This window comes from Lissotriton vulgaris, chromosome 6 (assembly GCF_964263255.1).
Source record: "Lissotriton vulgaris chromosome 6, aLisVul1.2, whole genome shotgun sequence".
In the NCBI taxonomy this organism is placed as follows: domain Eukaryota; kingdom Metazoa; phylum Chordata; class Amphibia; order Caudata; family Salamandridae; genus Lissotriton; species Lissotriton vulgaris.
In genome coordinates this window covers 1525670033-1525688800 of record NC_141694.1, presented here as the reverse complement: position 1 = coordinate 1525688800, position 18768 = coordinate 1525670033, and the positions used below count along the sequence as shown (strand labels likewise).

The window sequence follows — 18768 nt, the reverse complement described above, 5'->3', positions numbered from 1 at the left end:
AAAAAACACATTAATAAACACAGTTTAAAAAAAAAAGATGCAGGCAAGATAAAATGCGTAGGCAGAGCAGCAGCGCAACAGCGTGGCACTCAGTCTGAAGTGATTCACTAACCTCAATAGAAGCCAGGCCCCCTAAAGCACCACCTTGATGAAGGCTGCAGCTCGGCTGTGTAGTGGACGCTCCACAGGCAAGCCCATCTGCACCTGTCCATGCCTGGACCGCACCCAGCTCCACAACCTCTGGCACACCTGCCCCTCAAAGATATACCATGGCCAAGCTCTACACCCTCGACCCCGTAAGCTGCAACAAACACTGCCACAGCACCAACCCATGTTCCATGGTAGAACCTTTCACCTGCACCCACTGCCACTTCACTTGTCACTGCACACACACCAGGCCGCCAACCAGCCCCACCCCAAACACACCACAGACACCACCTGAAAAAACACCAGCTCACAAACACCCTTCTCAACACACACTCACTATGCAAGCATTCAACTGAATTATGGGACCTCATCACTACCCTCGCACCAACATCGTCTTCCTCCCTGAGACCTGGCTCAACCCCACAAATGCCCCAGACATTGCCACAGCAATCCCCTACAGCAGTGGTTCCCAAACTTTTTTGACTCGTGGCTCCCTTGACCTAATTGGCAGTTGGCCATGGCTCCCCACCATTTTTTTTACCCGCGCACCGGGGTGCCACGGTGCACCCTTTGGGAACCACTGGCCTACATGAAGAATCAAGCCTAGACGTGATGAAGGATTCAGAGAGTAGCCATCACTATCATAAAACTCTATTTGCAATCACAAATATCTTGTAAAGTACATCTCAATGCATACAACACCATCATTGAGTAGCTTAAAGCACTCCATCTAAAAGTAACCAGTCTAGAGAGACTCAAGGAGCTCTGTGGCATTACAAGAAGTTTACGTGGGATGGGCTCTGATCATGGTTCTCCGCAGATATGTTTGGGGGGGGGTGGGCACATGTTTAACTTCATCACCATCCCCCTTGCACCCTTCTCCCCTCTGCCTTACACCCTTCTCGCCCTCCCCTTGCACCCTTTTCCCCCGCCCCCTTGCAACGATCTCCCTCTCCCCCTTATACCCTACTCCACCTTCGCCTTTCACCCTTTTCTACCTTGCACCATTTTCCCCTCTGCCTTGCACCCTTCTCCTCTCTGCCTTGCACCCTTCTCCCCTCTGACTTGCACCATTCTCCCCTCTGCCTTGCACCATTCTCCCCTCTGCCATGCACCATTTTCCCCTCTGCCTTGCACCCTTCTCCTCTCTGCCTTGCACCCTTCTCCCCTCTGCCTTGCACCCTTCTCCCCTCTGCCTTGCACCATTCTCCCCTCTGCCTTGCACCCTTCTCCCCTCTCCATTGCACCCTTCTCTCTGCCTTGCACCCTTCTCCCCTCTGCCTTGCACCATTCTCCCCTCTGCCTTGCACCATTATCCCTCTCTGCCTTGCACCCTTCTCCCTCTCTGCCTGGAACCATTTTCCCCTCTACCTTGCACCCTTCTCCCCTCTCCATTGCACCCTTCTCCCCTCTGCTTTGCACCCTTCTCCCCTCTCCATTGCACCCTTCTCTCTGCCTTGCACCCTTCTCCCCTCTGCCTTGCACATTCTCCCCTCTGCCTTGCACCATTCTCCCCTCTGCCTTGCACCATTCTCCCCTCTGTCGTGCACCATTCTCCCCTCTGCCTTGCACCCTTCTCCCCTCTCCATTGCACCCTTCTCCCCTCTCCATTGCACCCTTCTCCCCTCTGCCTTGCACCCTTCTCCCCTCTGTACCCACCCACCCAACGCTCTCCACCAGGCCCCTGAACCTGCACCCACCCAACGCTCTCGACCAGGCCTCTGACCCTGTACCCACCAAACGCCCTCCACCAGGCCTCTGATCCTGTACCCAACCAACGCTCTCCGCCAGGCCCCTCACTCTGCACCTACCCACCCAACGCTCTCCACCAGGTCCCTGACCCCGCACCCACCCACCCAACGCTCTCCACCAGGCCTCTGACCCTGTACCCACCCAACGCTCTCCACCAGGCCTCTGACCCTGCACCCTGCACCCAGCCACCCAACGCTCTCCACCAGACCTCTGACCCTGCACCCACCCACACAACGCTGTCCACCAGGCCCCTGCCCCCAGACACCTGACCCTGCAGCCACCCACCCAACGGTCTCCACCAGGCCCCTATCCCTGCACCCACCCAAAGCTCTCCACCAGGCCCCTGACCCTGCACCCACCCACCCAACCCTCTCCACCAGGCCCCTGACCCTGCACCCACCCAACGGTCTCCACCAGGCCCCTGACCATGTACCCACCCACCCAACACCCTCCACCAGGCCCATGACCCTGCACCCACCCACCCAACACCCTCCACCAGGCCCCTGACCCTGCACCCACACACCCAACCCTCTCCACCAGGCCCCTGAACCTGCACCCACCCAACGGTCTCCACCAGACCCCTGACCATGTACCCACCCACCCAACACCCTCCACCAGGCCCCTGACCCTGCACCCACCCACCCAACACTTTAAACCAGGCTCTTGACCCTGCACCCACCCACCCAATGCCTACTGTGGACCCGGCGCATTCAAACAAGACAGGCTCTCCTTGCAGACAAATAGGGCAACAGCAGCCTCAGAGACTCACAGAGTGACAAGAAGAGTTCAAAATTGTGTCTAGTGGAAGTTTTGGCTCATCGTAAAGTAGGGCGGAGGGTTAATGTACCTGCTTCAAAGAACGTGTCCCTTGCAGATCATAGAACTCAGTGAACTATAAAAACTATACATGATTTTTCCACATTTGTCTAATTACAAATAACAATAAAGAATGCTTACAAACTGTGACAACATGCGTGCCTTTCTCAATGTTTCACTTTAAAAGTATCTGATCATATAAATGGGCGTACGGTCTCATGCAACAGGCGATTTCTAAAGGGTCACTGGAAAGACCACAAGGTTGTCCCTGTCCCCCCCAGAAATTTAGTGTCTCCTACGCCCCTGCTGAAAGAACTGCACTGGGGGCAGAGAAACAGGACAGGCAGCGCAATCGGGCTCACAGAAAAGGACAGGCTACTCCACCAGGGTACAGAAAATAACAGGCTGCTCCACAGGGTCCCAGAAGCAGGACAGTCATCTACATAGAGGCTCAGAGAAACAGGACAGGCTGCTGCACCGGGCTCAAGAAACAGTCCAGATAGGAGCGAGAAGAAAACACCGGGAGATGCGTGCCCTGGGGCAATGTCTGCCACGTGTGAGAGCTAAAGGCTTTCTCCATCAATCAGTAATTGAGATGCAGAGTGACCTGGCAGCACAAAGGAGGGGAGGAAATGCGGCTGCATTTTCAACGACCCAAATCCTGCGCCGCGGCGCCCCTGGCTTCTAATCACGGCGCACCAGGGCGCCGCGGCGCACACTTTGGGAACCACAGCCCTACAGATATGAAATCACTCACCAGGACTGCACCAACAAGCCGGGAGGAGGAACAGCCATAATCCTCATAGCGATCATACAATATACCGCCACCGCTCACAACACCACCGTCATGGAACATTTCAACTTCAGGCTACACCCAGATGACAAGACAACTGTCAGAGGTACCCTCACACACTGACCCCCAGGCCTGCTCTCCACTTCTGCAACACCATCACAGACTTCATTGCACCCCTAGCCTTAGACCCGAAGGACTACATCATCCTCAGTGACCTAAATTTCCACATCGATGACCCCAATGACAAAAACACAGCAAACCTCCTCGACAGTATGAGCAACCTCAAATTGACCCAGATCATCCACTGCAGGTCACACACTGGGCCCAATTTTCAGACATATCTCACATGGACCAATCACTCCATCATCCACTTCAGTATCTCCAGCCCCCGCACCGCCACCCTAAAGATGACCAATGCCCCCCATCGGAGGTAGAACAAATTCTCAGATTCAGCTGGGCGAATGCCCTCAACACCTCAAACCCTCCTACTGCCACCAACCTCAAACAGGAAATGAAAACCTTCAATGCCTGGATCACCATTTGTGAATACAGTATCATCACCATCAAGAGCAACATCCTGGAAATAGCCTCCAAAAAGGGCAGCTGGTACACCCAAGAAATAAGAACAGTGATACAGGACAGCAAACAGTTGGAGAGAAGATGGTGCGCCAGCAAGGACACCTCCGACAGGGCAGTTTCAAGACCGCCCCTAAACTCTACCACTGCCTGTTGAGAGCAACAAAGAAGACAGCCCTTGCCGCCTGCATTCAAACCAGTGCCAACACAAAGGAACTTTTCAACTTTTCAACATCGTTAAGGAATTATCCAACCCAACTACCACTGAAAACAACATTATAACTTCACAGGACCTGTACGACAACCTCGCCCATTTCTTCCACAACAAGATCGCAACCATATACAGAATTTCCGAAGTCCAACCCACACCCACGGACTTCCTTGACATATCCGCCACCACCTTTACCATCACGAACCACACACTGACTACCTGGAACATCCTCTCCACCCAGGACACCACATCTAATATGAAATCTGTCCACTCAGGAGCTCCCCCAGACCCACGCCTTCACCGAATCTTCAACATCGGAAATCAAATGATTGGCCAGGAACTCAGCACCCTAAACAGCACCTCTATTACCACCACATCATTTCCCGATGCCTGGAAACCTGCGGAAGTCAGACCACTACTCACAAAACTCTCTGCCGACCCAGCGAACTTGAAAACTACTGGCCAATCTCCCTGCACCCATTCCCCACAAAGGGACTGGAAAAGATCATCAACAATCAACTCAGCAAGAATCAGTGTGCTGAAACCTCCATGTTTGCAGCCACCAACAACATACAAACCCTACTCGACTGAGGAGAAACAGCATCTTTGATCCTCCTCGACCTTTCTGCAGCCTTTGACACTGTATCCCACCGCACATTGATCAAAAGACTCCAACACATGGACATCTAAGTGGGACGCTCTCAGATGGATCACCTCCTTCCTGAAACAGAAGAACCCAGAGGATCCACCTCCCACCTTCCACCTATGAACCCAAGGAGATCACCTGTGTTGTCCCCCATGGCTCATTAATCAGCCCTGCGCTCTTCAATGACCTTGCTGACAAACATCTTCAGATTCCACGGACTCAACATAATTTCCTATGCAGACGACACCCGACTCATCCTCTTGCTCACCGATGATCCCACCACCCTCAGAACCAACTTCCTTAAATGTATGACACATGTCACCGACTGGATGAAGAACACAGACAAGACGGAAGTACCGATCTTTGGCAACAGCACCAACACATGGAGTGACTCCTGGTGGTGATCAGACCTAGGAATCTTACTAACTCTTTCCAACAATGCTAGAAACCTCAGAATCATCATTGAAAACATGCTCACCATGAAATCACAGATAAACACCATCTCCTCCAACTGCTTCCTCACTCTGCGCATGCTACATAAGATCTTCAAGTGGCTACCCCTACACATAAGATGCACTGTGAAACAGACCCATATCTACAGGTGACTGGACTATGGCAACATCCTCTATGCAGGAATTGCCGCACACCTCCTATAGAGACTTCAGACCATACAAATGCAGCAGCCACACTCATCCGCGGCCTTCCCCAAGGAACCCACATCATGCCTCTCCTCAGGTTTCTCAACTGGCTTCACGTACAGAAGAGATGCCAATTCAAGCAGCTAACCACCTGCATACATGAATCACCACCTGAATTTCCACCTGAACACCATCAAGAAGACTACACTCTGCCTCACTTTCACTTGCCCATACTCTCGCATCAACTGAAGCAGAAGTGGAGGATGATCCTTCTCCCACGTCACATCAATGATCTGGAAGAGCCTCCCCATGCACCTCGGGACCATCACATCACTTCCAGAATTCTGTAGGGGCTTCAAGACCTGGCTGTTCAAACAAGCCTCCAGACCTGGAAGTGCCTATTGGGTGATTAGCGATCGTTATGAATCCTGATTGATTGAAAATGTATATAGATGTTTATTTAAAAAAGTAAAATGTATTCATTTACTTTAATGTTAAGTTGCTACTTTTAAATTGCTTCTCCGATTACTGTCTATAGGAAAGTGCTGCAGTGTCACTGTTTAGCCATGTGTGATGCTGGGCCTACAGCAGCTCTGAGTTGGAAGATATTTTACCATTGTTTTTGGGCCTTTTTCAGCTGTAGTAAATATAAAAGTGCAGTTTGAAAAGCAGTGGGCTTCTATAATTACTACAAACGAAAACCCCCAAAAAAGTGATAAAATGTATTCCAGCTCAGTTGTGAGTCTAGCACCACACATGCCCAAACACTGGTACTGTCGAACCCACCTATAGAAAAGATACATGTCCCTCTCTAATTTATAGTCCTCTCTTAACCCATCCTCACTCCTCCCTACAGCCCTCCCGATTATCCATACATAATTCTCATTTTCCAACCACTCCCTCCTGTCCCTAACACATTTATTACTGAAACATACCTACATGTGTAGATCTCCACAGTCAGACGCAGATCTCCCCACATTAAAGAAAGAAGAGCTGGACGTTTAGACCTCTGCATGTAGGTCAGTGAAAAACATTTTGAAAGACATTAGTACTACTAATAAAGTACTGCTAAACTTATTGTGAATAGGTCCTATGTTTCTTTCCTTGCCCTCACACTTGCCCCACAGCAGCAGGGGGCCATTGTTCGGGGAAGGAGCCATCCATCTGGTGTTATCAGAGAAAAAAGAATCCATATTATCACTCCGATACCCTGACATTTGAGTGAAATCAAGCTTATAGATGCCAGGGTTACTACGGGAAAGGTGAGGCATGAACAGAGGCAGCTCAGCCGCTAAGGCGGAGGAGCGTCGCCCCCACTACCAGCAAAAGAAAAGAAAAATAGAAAATGATAACGGAATGTTATTATCATTTTATTTTGTCCTTCTGCTATGCAGCGTACATGAGGAGGCGGGCAGGGCTGCAGAGCAGGGGAGGAATGGTAGAACACTCTAGTTGTGCGTAATGACTGTTTGGTCGGCCCTCTCTTTGACCGCCCAAAACAGTCATGTGCACTTCCCTGTTGTTCATGCAGGCTGCATTACAGCCTGCATGGAGAACATGCCCTCCCCTCCAGCCCCTGGCTGAGTGCCGTGTTACGGCGCTCAGACCAGTCACAACGCTGCATTGCAGCAATGTGATTGGCTTAGGGGTCTCAGCCTGGCTGCCTGCTTCCTGTTCCACAGGCAAGCAGTAGGTAAAGCACGGGACATGCCGGCAGCAAGGTAAGTGCTATTTTATAATTTTTTTAATGCAGCCCACCCCTTCCTCGTGAACCTCGCTGACCATCCTTGAGCATGAAATAGGTAAGTGGGAGGGCAAAAGGTAGAAATGTAGCATTTACTAATTAAGCATTGGGCAATGGGGTTATAAGCAGTCTCCTCTAGTAGCGAATGACAACACCATATTTGTGAGGAGAAACGCAGCAGAGCAGCTCCAGCTCTAATTTCTTCATAGGCGGCACCTGACCAGCAATACAGCAGGAGCTTCTTTTTCAAAAGCTGGGCTCTCTGACTCAGTCTGCTGGTCCCTTCCTTTCCTTCCCTAAAGGACGCTTTAAGTCATTATGCCTTAAAGAAAAGTTTATCATTTTCTTCTTTGCAATCATTGTTAGGGATCCCTTTTCCTTTAGTGGAGGGAGGGGAAGAGATGCACAGTGTGACAGGGGTACTTGCTTTTGAAGAAAGAAGCTGCCACTGGACAGGTGTTGCTTCTACCTCCGGAGCAACACTATTTAAAAAAAGCATAAGTCATGGGGAGCTAGCAGCGAAGGGATGCTCTCTGAGTGGATTACAAATGGAGCTATAGTCCACAAAGGGAGGATTTTGATTGGTTGGTTAGCTCCCAACCTTCTCAACTGGGTAATACGGAGGCATTAGTCTTCATACGTACATCTCTAAAACACACTAATTAACACCTTGCCAGTGGCAGGAATTCCAGCCCGGTGCTGGACATTCCAATCGTGGGCGTGGTCGTGACGGAACCCAGCCGTCAGGCGCACAGGCCGCCCGTAGCTCATGACGGCTGGGTTCCGTCATGAGCATCAAAGGGGTTAAGACACACCCAGTTTTGTAATTCTAGTCCTGAAGCTGCATATTAATTACATTTGTTTTCTTTTTCTAAATATGTGCCTTGTTGGTAAACAACAAAATGACCACGTTTTACACTCACCTGTTTAATATGCTCTCTCTTTTGATACTTTTCACTATAATACTGTTCTTGTCGGAGATTTAACAACTGCTGCTGTTGCTGCTCCTTGAGTTCATTTAACTTCTGTGCCATTTCTGTGTCCAGTGTTGTTAAGTCGTGTTCAATTGTTGATGAGCTGTGATCAGGGCTGCTTGTTTCACACCTGAAAATAGAGAAAGAGACAACGGGAAAAGTCAGTAAAGATAAAAAATAATGGGGCTATTCTGTCTGGGTTTGTGCCAGACGTCTGTGGACGTTAAACTGAAATAAACAATGTCAAAGTGTTGAAAGCTTGCAACAGAACAAAGGCACTAACGGAAGAAGCGAGTGTGAGGATTAAGGGGCATATTATCAAGGCAGGCAAAATGAAATTATAGCCGCTTTTAATTTCATCGCCCTATTAGCAAGCTGTTGCTAACATCAGTTATCAACAGCTTTTAGATGATAGCGACTGGTTTGGGGCCCGCTTTGCATGTCAGGGAAATTTATCGCTAATGACATGACATGCAAAGTGGGCGTACCCAACCAGTTAGCGACTGAAAGCAGTCGCTAACGTCGCTATCGCCTATCAGCAAGGCAGGCGTAGTGACAAAAAAATTTGCGCTAAGCGCGAATATCTCTGAAAACTAACGCCTGCTCAGACCAGTTCTTAACCTATATATCCAATGGGAGGTCGATATTCAGGTTAAGACCCTATTGGCGATGATATGTAAATATCGCTGGTTTTCCAGCGATATTCACGCATTTCGCCGCTATCGCCGGATATTTTATCGCATTGGAGATAAACATTGCTAATAGCACGTTATCTCTGCGATAAAATCCGGCGATGCTTGGCGATAAAAAAAATTTGCTAAGCTTCTTTAGCGATAAATATCGCTAGTTGTTGATAATATGCCCCTACGTTCTTCAGGATACAATCTCATGACCATGGTAATCAAAGAAGATGATAAAATACGTTGTTTACAGGGAAGATGGGGAAGGAGTTAATGACAAGGGAAGAAGAATAACGAACCTACATAACCACCTGGTTGGAACATATCTTATATTTATTCCGTAATTTTTAAGATCTTTCCAACTAGTTGTGTTCTAATAGATACCAGTGTTTGGTTGGGGCAGATAGTCATCAAGTAGCCTGAAATATTGCTTGAAGGAGCTCTTGTGAGCTTTTTTGGGCAGTTACAGGAAGAAGCCCACTAGTGCAAGACATCTTTTTTGGTCAGATAATGGAGTTCGAGGTAACACTGTAACAGAAAGGATGGAGTTTGTTGGTTGGAGGTGTGAGAAAAATTCCTAGGACATCTAGGTGTGTGAGTGGACAATTAGGTCAGACCAGTGATCAAGAAGGAACAATTGAAAAAGGTTGTCAAATCTGTATAAAAAGTATATTTTTATTTAGTATATTTAAAAATCATATTGGAAATGACCAAAGGCCAAACAATATGATGGGTGTTAAAATTTCTTGTCAAATTATATACAGTTACAATAAACAATTAACATAAAAACTCATATTCCACAAAGTAAAATAATATATTGACAAAAACATGAGAATAATCACAAAATTAATGAAAAAAGCATAAAAACTCGACGCGCGTTTCGGCAGAGGACCGCCTTCTTCAGGAGACACAGTTTAATTCCTGGAATATAATTATAAAAGAATATATGTGTTATCTATACATTCATAAATTCGTGTCAGCATATTAACCCAAATATGACAGAATAACAAACAAACCATCTATTTATTGTTACTAACATATTAAGAACATTATTCCTTACTTAAAGACTGACCATGACTAGTAATTTGTACACTCAAAGCCATTGATGAGCAAAATAACGTCTGGCGATTGTACAGTATCTGACTCGGAGAAAGATCATTGTGAATAAGTCATAGTCATAATTGAGACTGTATCAATTGTATGTACTGAGAAGTGATCCAACTTCAGCTTAAATATAGAAGCTCGATTGAGTGCTTCATAATTGTAGGGGGTTGCCCTCTATGACTTATTCACAATGATCTTTCTCCAAGTCAGATCACTGGTCTGACCTAATTGTCCACTCACACACCTAGATGTCCTAGGAATTTTTCTCACACCTGTTGCTACCCTGCCCTAGGAGTCTATAGATCTTCACTACCCAGGGGGTCCTTGTTATTCTCACCTGTTTGTTGGTTGGAGTGCACCTGTTGTGGTCTTTCATCTCCCTCACTCTTTCTTTTTCACTTTCCTCATGCAGTTTGCCACCATTCTCACAAGAAGCCTCCAGAAGCCTCCTCTGGCCATGTGGCAGTGGAAGGTACAAAGGCAAAAGCTGTCCTGGCACCTCCAATTTTATTTTGTGGGGACCACACCTGATAGCAAGAACAACCCTGGGTGTTTGATGAAGACCATAATGTCCATGATGGAAGTTGATGAAAATTAAGAGGTAGCCTTGAACCACAATTAAAACCTTAACATGTGTTACCAAAAATAGGGAAGACAATATTTTCACAGAGGGAAAAATGGCCCCTTTGATGATAACATCAGCAACAGAAAGAGTGAGCAAATTTGAAGATCCATCATGGGAACCAGTCATACTATACACTGCCCCACTAAATGAATTGTTTCTTACATTCCATTCCACGCCTTCCCACAGTTCCTAACTTTAATCTGCTTCTTTTCTAAAACAGCAAGTCAATTTATGGCTGGGACAGAGACCGTACCTTATTATCATTCATGCTTTTTTGGATTTCTGTGAATAATTTCTGAATGTAAATGTGCTCCTGTTTGAGATTATTTAAAAACTTAAAACCACAACTCTGTGCCATGTGTTAGACACGAAACATTGCACAGACACTACGAAACAAGTGCTGGAGTTGTTGAACATATATGGGGAACAATAGAGAAGAGACCTTAACCCTGAGATATACCAGAAATTACAGGTGCAAATGCACATTTTCCCAGTTTTGCTCTCGAAATTCTATTCCTTGAGAATGATTTGAGTAAATCCATTGCAATAGCGTGCACTACCTTATTGTATAAACTTGTAGCTGGTGGTCATTGGCCTTCAATGCAGCAGAGAGCTGTAGCAAAACAAAACTTCCAGTAGAGAGAACAGCTTTGGATTTTAAAGACAGTGATTTTTGCCCCCTTTCAACATAAATGCTTCAAGGTTTTCATCAGGAGAAAATACAGGTTTTAATGTGTGAGTCATCAGCTTGTGTTCCCTCTAGTTGAAGATCCTAGCCACATACATTTTAATTTATGTTTCACTGATATGTTTGGGCGAGTCTCTACTGATAAAATAGTCCATGCTTGTCACTTCCATGAACTTGGCGATTTCCACTCTGCTGTCTGACTGTAGCAGTGTTTGGACTTTGAGAGCTAAGGACTGTAGAAATGAGGACCCAGTGCATACGTGTGATCTAAATGACAGATCGGATTAAAGAATTGCTCTAAGATGTACACCTCCTTCAGATGAGGTTGGTACTTCTGACAGAAATTAGTGATTCCATATTTGATGCTTCTGGGATTTTTGCCATCTAGAAACAGAATCTTAGGGGCCTATTAGGATGGCGGACGGACCTGCGTCCGTCTGCCACCCCAGAGGAGGAGGGACTGTCTGCAGGGGCAGCGGCAGTCCCTCTGTGCTAATTAGGATGTGACCGCCACGCTGGCGGTCACATCTTGTATTTTTAACTTTGCGGCGGGTGCTGCCTGAAGCAGCACATGCCGCAATGTTAAAAAAATGCATGTTTACCTTTGCATGCACGAAGCTGCAGGCACCGCGTGGTGCCTGCCGCTTCGTGCACGCAAAGGCAGGGGGGTGCCATATGTACCCCCCATGTGCACCCCCTGGAAGGCGACCGCGGCGGAAAAGCGGCGGACGGAAAACAGATCTAATCTGGCGGGGGGTCTTTTTCCAGTCCGCAGCGGATAATCCGCATCCTCCGGGCCGGCGTTGGCTTCTGCCGGCCTGGAGGATGCGGATTATCCGCAATCATAATCAGCCCCTATGTTTGGACCCGCTGAGGCACAAGACATTCTTCTCCATGCAATCACAGGAATGTTTCCTAGATGAAAATGTTTTATACATGCATGTAAAAGTGCAGGTGTGATTTATTATTTGAGCCTATGGGCTGTTAGGCATATCATTAAACATGATGGCGATAGTGATGATGCCTATGATACGACACATTAGATTTCAACTTCTCAAAACCAAAAATTGTTTTCATTCCTCGGTCACCGCAATACTATCATCCTATATTACTTTTCAACAAACTCCCTCCCACCTTCTCTTCAGCCAAGGTGCAAGTTATCTCTAACAAGCAGTTGTAATCCTCTATCAGCCGCACCACTGCAGTTGCCATTATACCGCACATCTGATCAATAACTGTTCATGAACAACATGGACCACTGCATTAAGCTACTTGTGAAGCTCTCACAATATTATTTTCCCCACTTAACGAAATAAACAACTTTGCTAGGAGAAAACAACACAGACGCTCTAAACACTCATCAAGTGGGACAGATATCAACCAAATACTGGCCACACTACAAGCTACTCACCCTAGCATTCTTAGCCATGCACAGCATCTTACCATCCAATTTTCCATAGCTATTTACATTACTATTCTTCTTAGGTAATTACATGTGCGAGCACAGAAATCTTATAAAATGCTCTGTAAATAACGTCACTTCAATCTTGCTTAACAGACCTGGAAGTTCTGCGCCTTCCGAAGTGAATGAACCTTTACCACTGTTAGAATGGAGCATTTTCAAAACACGAACATCATCTTTTGCAATTGATGTACAGCCAATAAAGAGAGACTGGGTGAAGTTTTAAAAGTTTATTTTCTCATTAAGAGATTAGATTTTTGTTTCTTTTATTCAGATTAGTCAGATCAGATTAATTACAGAAATAATCAAAAATATTGGTTAGAACAGGCAAAACTGTGTGTTTCATTTAGAATATAGTCCCTATTCTAATCTAAAGGACCGAGCCTATCCTAATAAGAACCCATAAAGTTTTTTCTTCAAGAAAAGAGCAAGTAGAATATTGAAGCAAAGTCATATAACTAAGAAAAGGATCAAACTACCCAAAAAGGGTAGTTCAGGAGGCTCAGACGAGTACTCTGGACAGTTGCAGTAGCAAATGTCTAAACGAGCGGGAGGGTGCTGGAAATCACAGCAGTAGCTATGATCAGCATAAAGACAGAAAGTTTCCTCAATTTGCGTAAGGAGAGGTCAAAGAAAATCACCATCAGCAATAGCTTATGGTTATTAAAGCTAGCACAACGAAGTGCTAAGGGGCATGACAGGGTAGGAGCATGGAATGCCTTGACTCTCTAGTTAGGAACACATACTATATGGAAAGGCCACTGAACATGTTGCAAAAAAGGTGGATATGTCATCAGCATCAAATAGAGGAAGATCTACTGATGGCCTGTAGTCTTAGTTCTCGATTCCCACGGTAAACGTCCATGTCGACATAAAGTTATTCAGAGGTGGCTACAGCGTATTACCAAAAGATAAATCTGCAAAGGTTCTCATGGGAACATTTTGCAAGCCTACTCTTTTAGCTGTGTGGTGCCCCATTGTGTAACAAGGAGCTGCTCTATGGAATGAAAATGTGAGTTCTCGTACGTCCTGGTTAGATCACGAAATGAGAGATGCATTAAGCATTATCTTTTCATAAATACGCTTGTTCATTATGAATATGTGGCAAAGAAAACAATCTAAACGCAATCAAGTCACATGGTGTGAGAAGAAAAGAAATACATTTTGCATGAAAAAACAGCAAATTTTACTAAAATGTCAGACTCTATAATTCAGTTATAACATTAAATCACTATTTATGAAAGGCATTTATTTTTCTTAAAGGGACAGAGAAGAATAAAAGAATACTGTGGCCTAACAGTTGGAGAATGATAGTAATGAAAGCTTTCTGTAACATTAAGTAGCATTTCCATATTTGTACGTTTAATAAAAGCACATTTCCTAACATCTACTTTATGATGCAGTTCTATGTTAACGTTTTTAACACATTTCTATATTAATATGTGGTAAATGTTTCACAAAAACTTTCAGCTTCCTCTCATGCTGCATCCTCTTTATGGTCAGTGAACCAATACTTTCAAATTATACTCCAACACCTTGTGTAAATGTTGGGTTCAGGCCCAAGAATCACCCGGGTTCTTACCCTTGGAACAACCTCCCCATTTATATCAGAGCCACATTTGTCCTTTTTGGATCACAGATGTTCCCTCAATGCCCAGCTTTTTAAGAATGAGACCCACTGCTGACAATTCCTATACCCCATCTGTGCCAAAATACTCCTTGTCAAAGCACTGTCATGTGATACTCAACTTGAATGTACATATACCCAAAACATATATATATATTAATTCTAATTTTCTTGATATATTTTTAATGCATATGCAATATAGTCTGTGTCAATGTCCCACTGCTCATCAATCATATACTATCACTTTATTCACACACAACTGGTTGCAGGTGGGAGGAGGTGTGGCCTAAAAGCAAAAGCTACCAAATTTGGAATGGGGAACCAGATTCGAGTCCTGGCATCGGCTCAATATCCTGTGGATCTGGGCAAATCACTTAATTTCACTGTGCCTTAAAAAAATAAGAAAATGAATCTGACCTTGTGTAATGTAATGTGGAGCTCATGTGAAGGGTTTCGATGTGCTTTGGCCTACTTTGTGCAATATAAAATGGCAAAAATAAAAAAATAATGTTGTTCTAAGGATTTTTTAGCTTGATGAATATTATAGAAGAATCACTGCATCCAATCCCCAGTGGAACCTGAATTGGAATCCTATCTCAGTCTTTCCAGCAAAATGTTTGTATAGACTAGAGCTACTGTCAATCTTTTCTGGCTAGCACAGTTTAGAAGAGAAAAACACTAGTACTTTTCATCTGTCTCGTTTCTTTTCATATCATGAAGAAATTGCAAGAATTGCTCTTCCCTCAACTTCTACTAACAGGATAGGCAGTGGCACCTATTCACAAAGGCATTCAGGAGTATGTAAAATTATACTCCTGTAGTAATTTGCACAACCTCTGACATGTTTTTGTGAATTGTCTCCAAACACCTAAAATGGGACTATTCAGGGAACACTCATATGAAATCAACAACATTTCAAAGGACCGTACCTTCTTTGCATGATGCTTTTGAAGAGTTGTATGTGCAAGGGGGGCATGTCTGTGGTGTGCCAGCACAAAACCCTTTGGTTTTGGTGTAAATTTAAAATAGTGACATCTGGCTTTGCCCCAAATCCTAGCACCAAAGAAAAGTAGGATCAAGCAATGGGTCTAGGGTAGATCTCCTACACGTATTATGTGCAATAACCTAAAGCACAAATTTGACATCTCTAAGCCCTGTGCTGGTGTCTACCTGTTCTAGAGTATTCATCTACTGGAGGGTGTACTTTCAGTTTAGGGGCTACACTAGACCTTTGCACCACAACACGAGGCTCTGACCCATGCAGCGCAGCCAGTTTTAGCTCAAGTGAAGCTAGTGACTTTGTCGTCAAGCAAGCCCCACTAAAACTAATTGTTCCATCTTCTATTTAGCCCTAGTTTTGGATTGGATCCCCCATTGGGAGGCAGAAGGAGTGTGGCTACACTATGGGAATTCATTGAGCTCATTTCACCTATAAAATCGTTCCTATTTCGAAAGATTGCCTTGGAATTTTTTTTAAGTTGTAATCGTGTTGATTAAATTGCAGTGACAGCTGGAGAGGTTCTTCTTGCTTCAGGAATTATGCATATTTCAGTACAATATGCCCTAGATTGCACTGAGAGCCACGACGGTCCTATGAGGGGAGTCAGAAAGACACATAACAGTTTGCATCTCCACTAATGAACCTACACATTGTGTTTATTATTCATGCCAGCTTTGCCTACATACATTTTTTAACATCTCAATAAATCATCATGACACAACACAGCAGACAACTCACTTTCCACCTACCTTCCTACCTTTCCTTGCTTTCTCGTTTAAGATGTCATTATGTCTTCCTTCACTGAAGTGCTTCAAACTCTTCCACCCGAGAGAGGGCTGTTAATACCAAACGTTTGTCCAAGGTCTTCCATTTTGTCACCCTGTTTTATTTAATCTCTTGGGCCATCCATCATACCAAGGGACATATTTACAAGGTGGCGTTCAGTGGCCAATCGCCACCTTATAAATATGGAAAATGGCTCTACGGCACCGGAGTGTCAAAAAAAGTCACGCTGTGGTGGCCATAGGGTTTTTTCAATATGCCCCCAAGTTTCTCAGAGGTCCTAATTTGTTCGTTACCAGAAAAACTGAGATTTTGAGTTGTGCAGTAATTATACACCCGCAGAGTTAACCAGTGGTAAATTTTGCCAGCTGGAAACAGAACAGAATGAAGGAAAAACTGGTCAAAATCAGTGCTTAATTTGAGCCAGTGGTTTCTGGTGCTGCGCACCGCCACCTATTCATCAACACCGGTGCTTTTCATGAGCACCAGTTAAGGACACATTAATGTACGAGGAGATAAAGTGATTTACCCAGAATCACAGGATGTTGAGCTGACTGCAAGACTCAAACCTGGTTACTCAGCTCCCTAGTCAGCAGCTCTGGCCATTGAGCCACATCCTTCCCCCACTTTCAGGGTTAGTAGTTGGTTCTGTTTTGGGCAGTGCTAACAGGAGAAATGGGCTGGTGCAAGCTGCCTCCTAACTAGAACCCCAGGACTTATATTTTTGACAAATTAACCACTGGTCAAAATCAATGTGAAACCACTGATGTTTAAAGTAGCTCCCAATTCCTCGGGCGGAAGTCTCAAATAAATGCTGGGAATGTCACAGAATAACACTGTAAAACTATATCAAGAATTGCCAGACCCACCCATCCCCATGAAATCAATAAGCCCAGGTGCAGAGCTAAACGTCTTCCATATTATAAACCTCAAATTACAGTTGTTGATGAGCATGGCACACTGAAAGAATTATACTCTTTTCAAGGTTACTGCCACTGTTTCATAGGCTATAACACAAAATGCCTTTTAGCTGCCAGTTACAAATCTGCATGATTTCACACGAATTCCATTTGCTCCCCTTCTAGTTAATATATTTGCCTTACAATACTACATCGTTTTTTCATAAATCATGCATGCGTCTTTACTAATCAATACAATCTTGTTTAGGAAGGGACAATTGTTTCTCCTTTTGAATTGTACTTTGTTGTGCATGCCTACATTTCTGATCTCGAATTTAGCACTGAATGTTTCTCCTTAGCTCCAAACCTGCAAGGGTGTACCGTGCCAGTCAAGGAGACTTGTTAAAGTCCCCTGTGAACAACAGGTTCAATTTGACTGTCTGCTTGCCACTTAAAGTATTAACATCAATTTACATCAAACACACTTCTTCCTTCTGCTCTTTTTAGGGAGTCTTCACGATTGGGCGCATCACCAAAGAAGGGTAAATAGAACTATAAGGCGCGTTGAACACTGTGGAAACATGTCTTCATGCTTCCTGTATGATCGATGTGCAGGAATTGTTTATGCATTCTCATGGGTACACTGTGGGGCTGATTCACAAAGGGCCTCCCCACCCGACACACTAGTCACAGGACCTACATAATTAGTAACGGCAGTGCAGAGATCTAACCAAGAGTGCAGGCCTCCCACCGTGAGTGCGGAGGTCCTTTGTGAATCAAACAGAGAGAGCTTAATTTGAGCCAGTGTTTGCAGGAGAACCTCCTGTCACTTATTTACTCAATAAATTTTGACCTAGGGCAAGAAAGAGAAAAACAAAATAGGAGGAAGAGAAAAATGGGGAAAAAAGCGACAAAGTAGCAAGCAGCATTGAGAGATAACCTACAAGAGTGAGATAAAGGGGCTAGGAGTGTGTGGTGGCAGAAGAAAGAGGTATGAGGTGGATTCAAGATTACACAGCCTAGGAATTTAATAATTTCGACATTTGTCAGCATCAGCTTCAGGCCTCTGAGTAAAATTTCAGGGGCCGCCACTTATTTTACAAAACACCTACTGGATACACATCGGTTCATACCTTCATTTTTTCTTAATCAAATTCATATTTAGATGAGGCAACTGCTGTGCTTCTTTTCTGACTGCTGGTAGAATCACACGCTCACACCTCAATTACTAAAATATAAATTTCCTAAAAATATATTAGACCAGTCCTTCTATGAATTATAGCACTTAACGTTTTGTGTTATTCTCAGCATCTGCAAACCCTAAGATGTGGTAACAGATCTACAAAGTTCCTAAGATTTTGTCTTGTGAACTTCCAGCAATTCTCACGGTTATTATGAAATGGAGTAGCAAGGTTGCCACCGGCCATAATGCAACTAAAGAGAATGGGTCCCCATCACCAATGTCCCCAATGTCTCAGCTGTTCCCGCATCATTAGAGCTTTGATTTGATGGCTAGATGTGGTTTTGGTTTTTTCTCTGTAATTCGCTGATTTAAGCTGTCTTGGCAACAATGTTTAGGTCGATCCTGCAGGCAGCATGCATG

The 18768-nt window shown here is 45.0% G+C and overlaps 1 protein-coding gene across 3 annotated transcripts in view; it reads right to left on the bottom strand.

Moving 5' to 3' along the window:
• PLCB1 (phospholipase C beta 1) overlaps positions 1-18768 on the bottom strand; it is a 2298721-nt gene that overhangs the window by 482173 nt on the left and 1797780 nt on the right. For all 3 annotated transcript variants that reach the window (XM_086927697.1, XM_086927698.1, XM_086927696.1), the window contains exon 27: positions 8247-8427. In XM_086927697.1, the coding sequence (XP_086783823.1) occupies positions 8247-8427 (181 nt within the window). The remainder of the gene's footprint in view (positions 1-8246; positions 8428-18768) is intronic.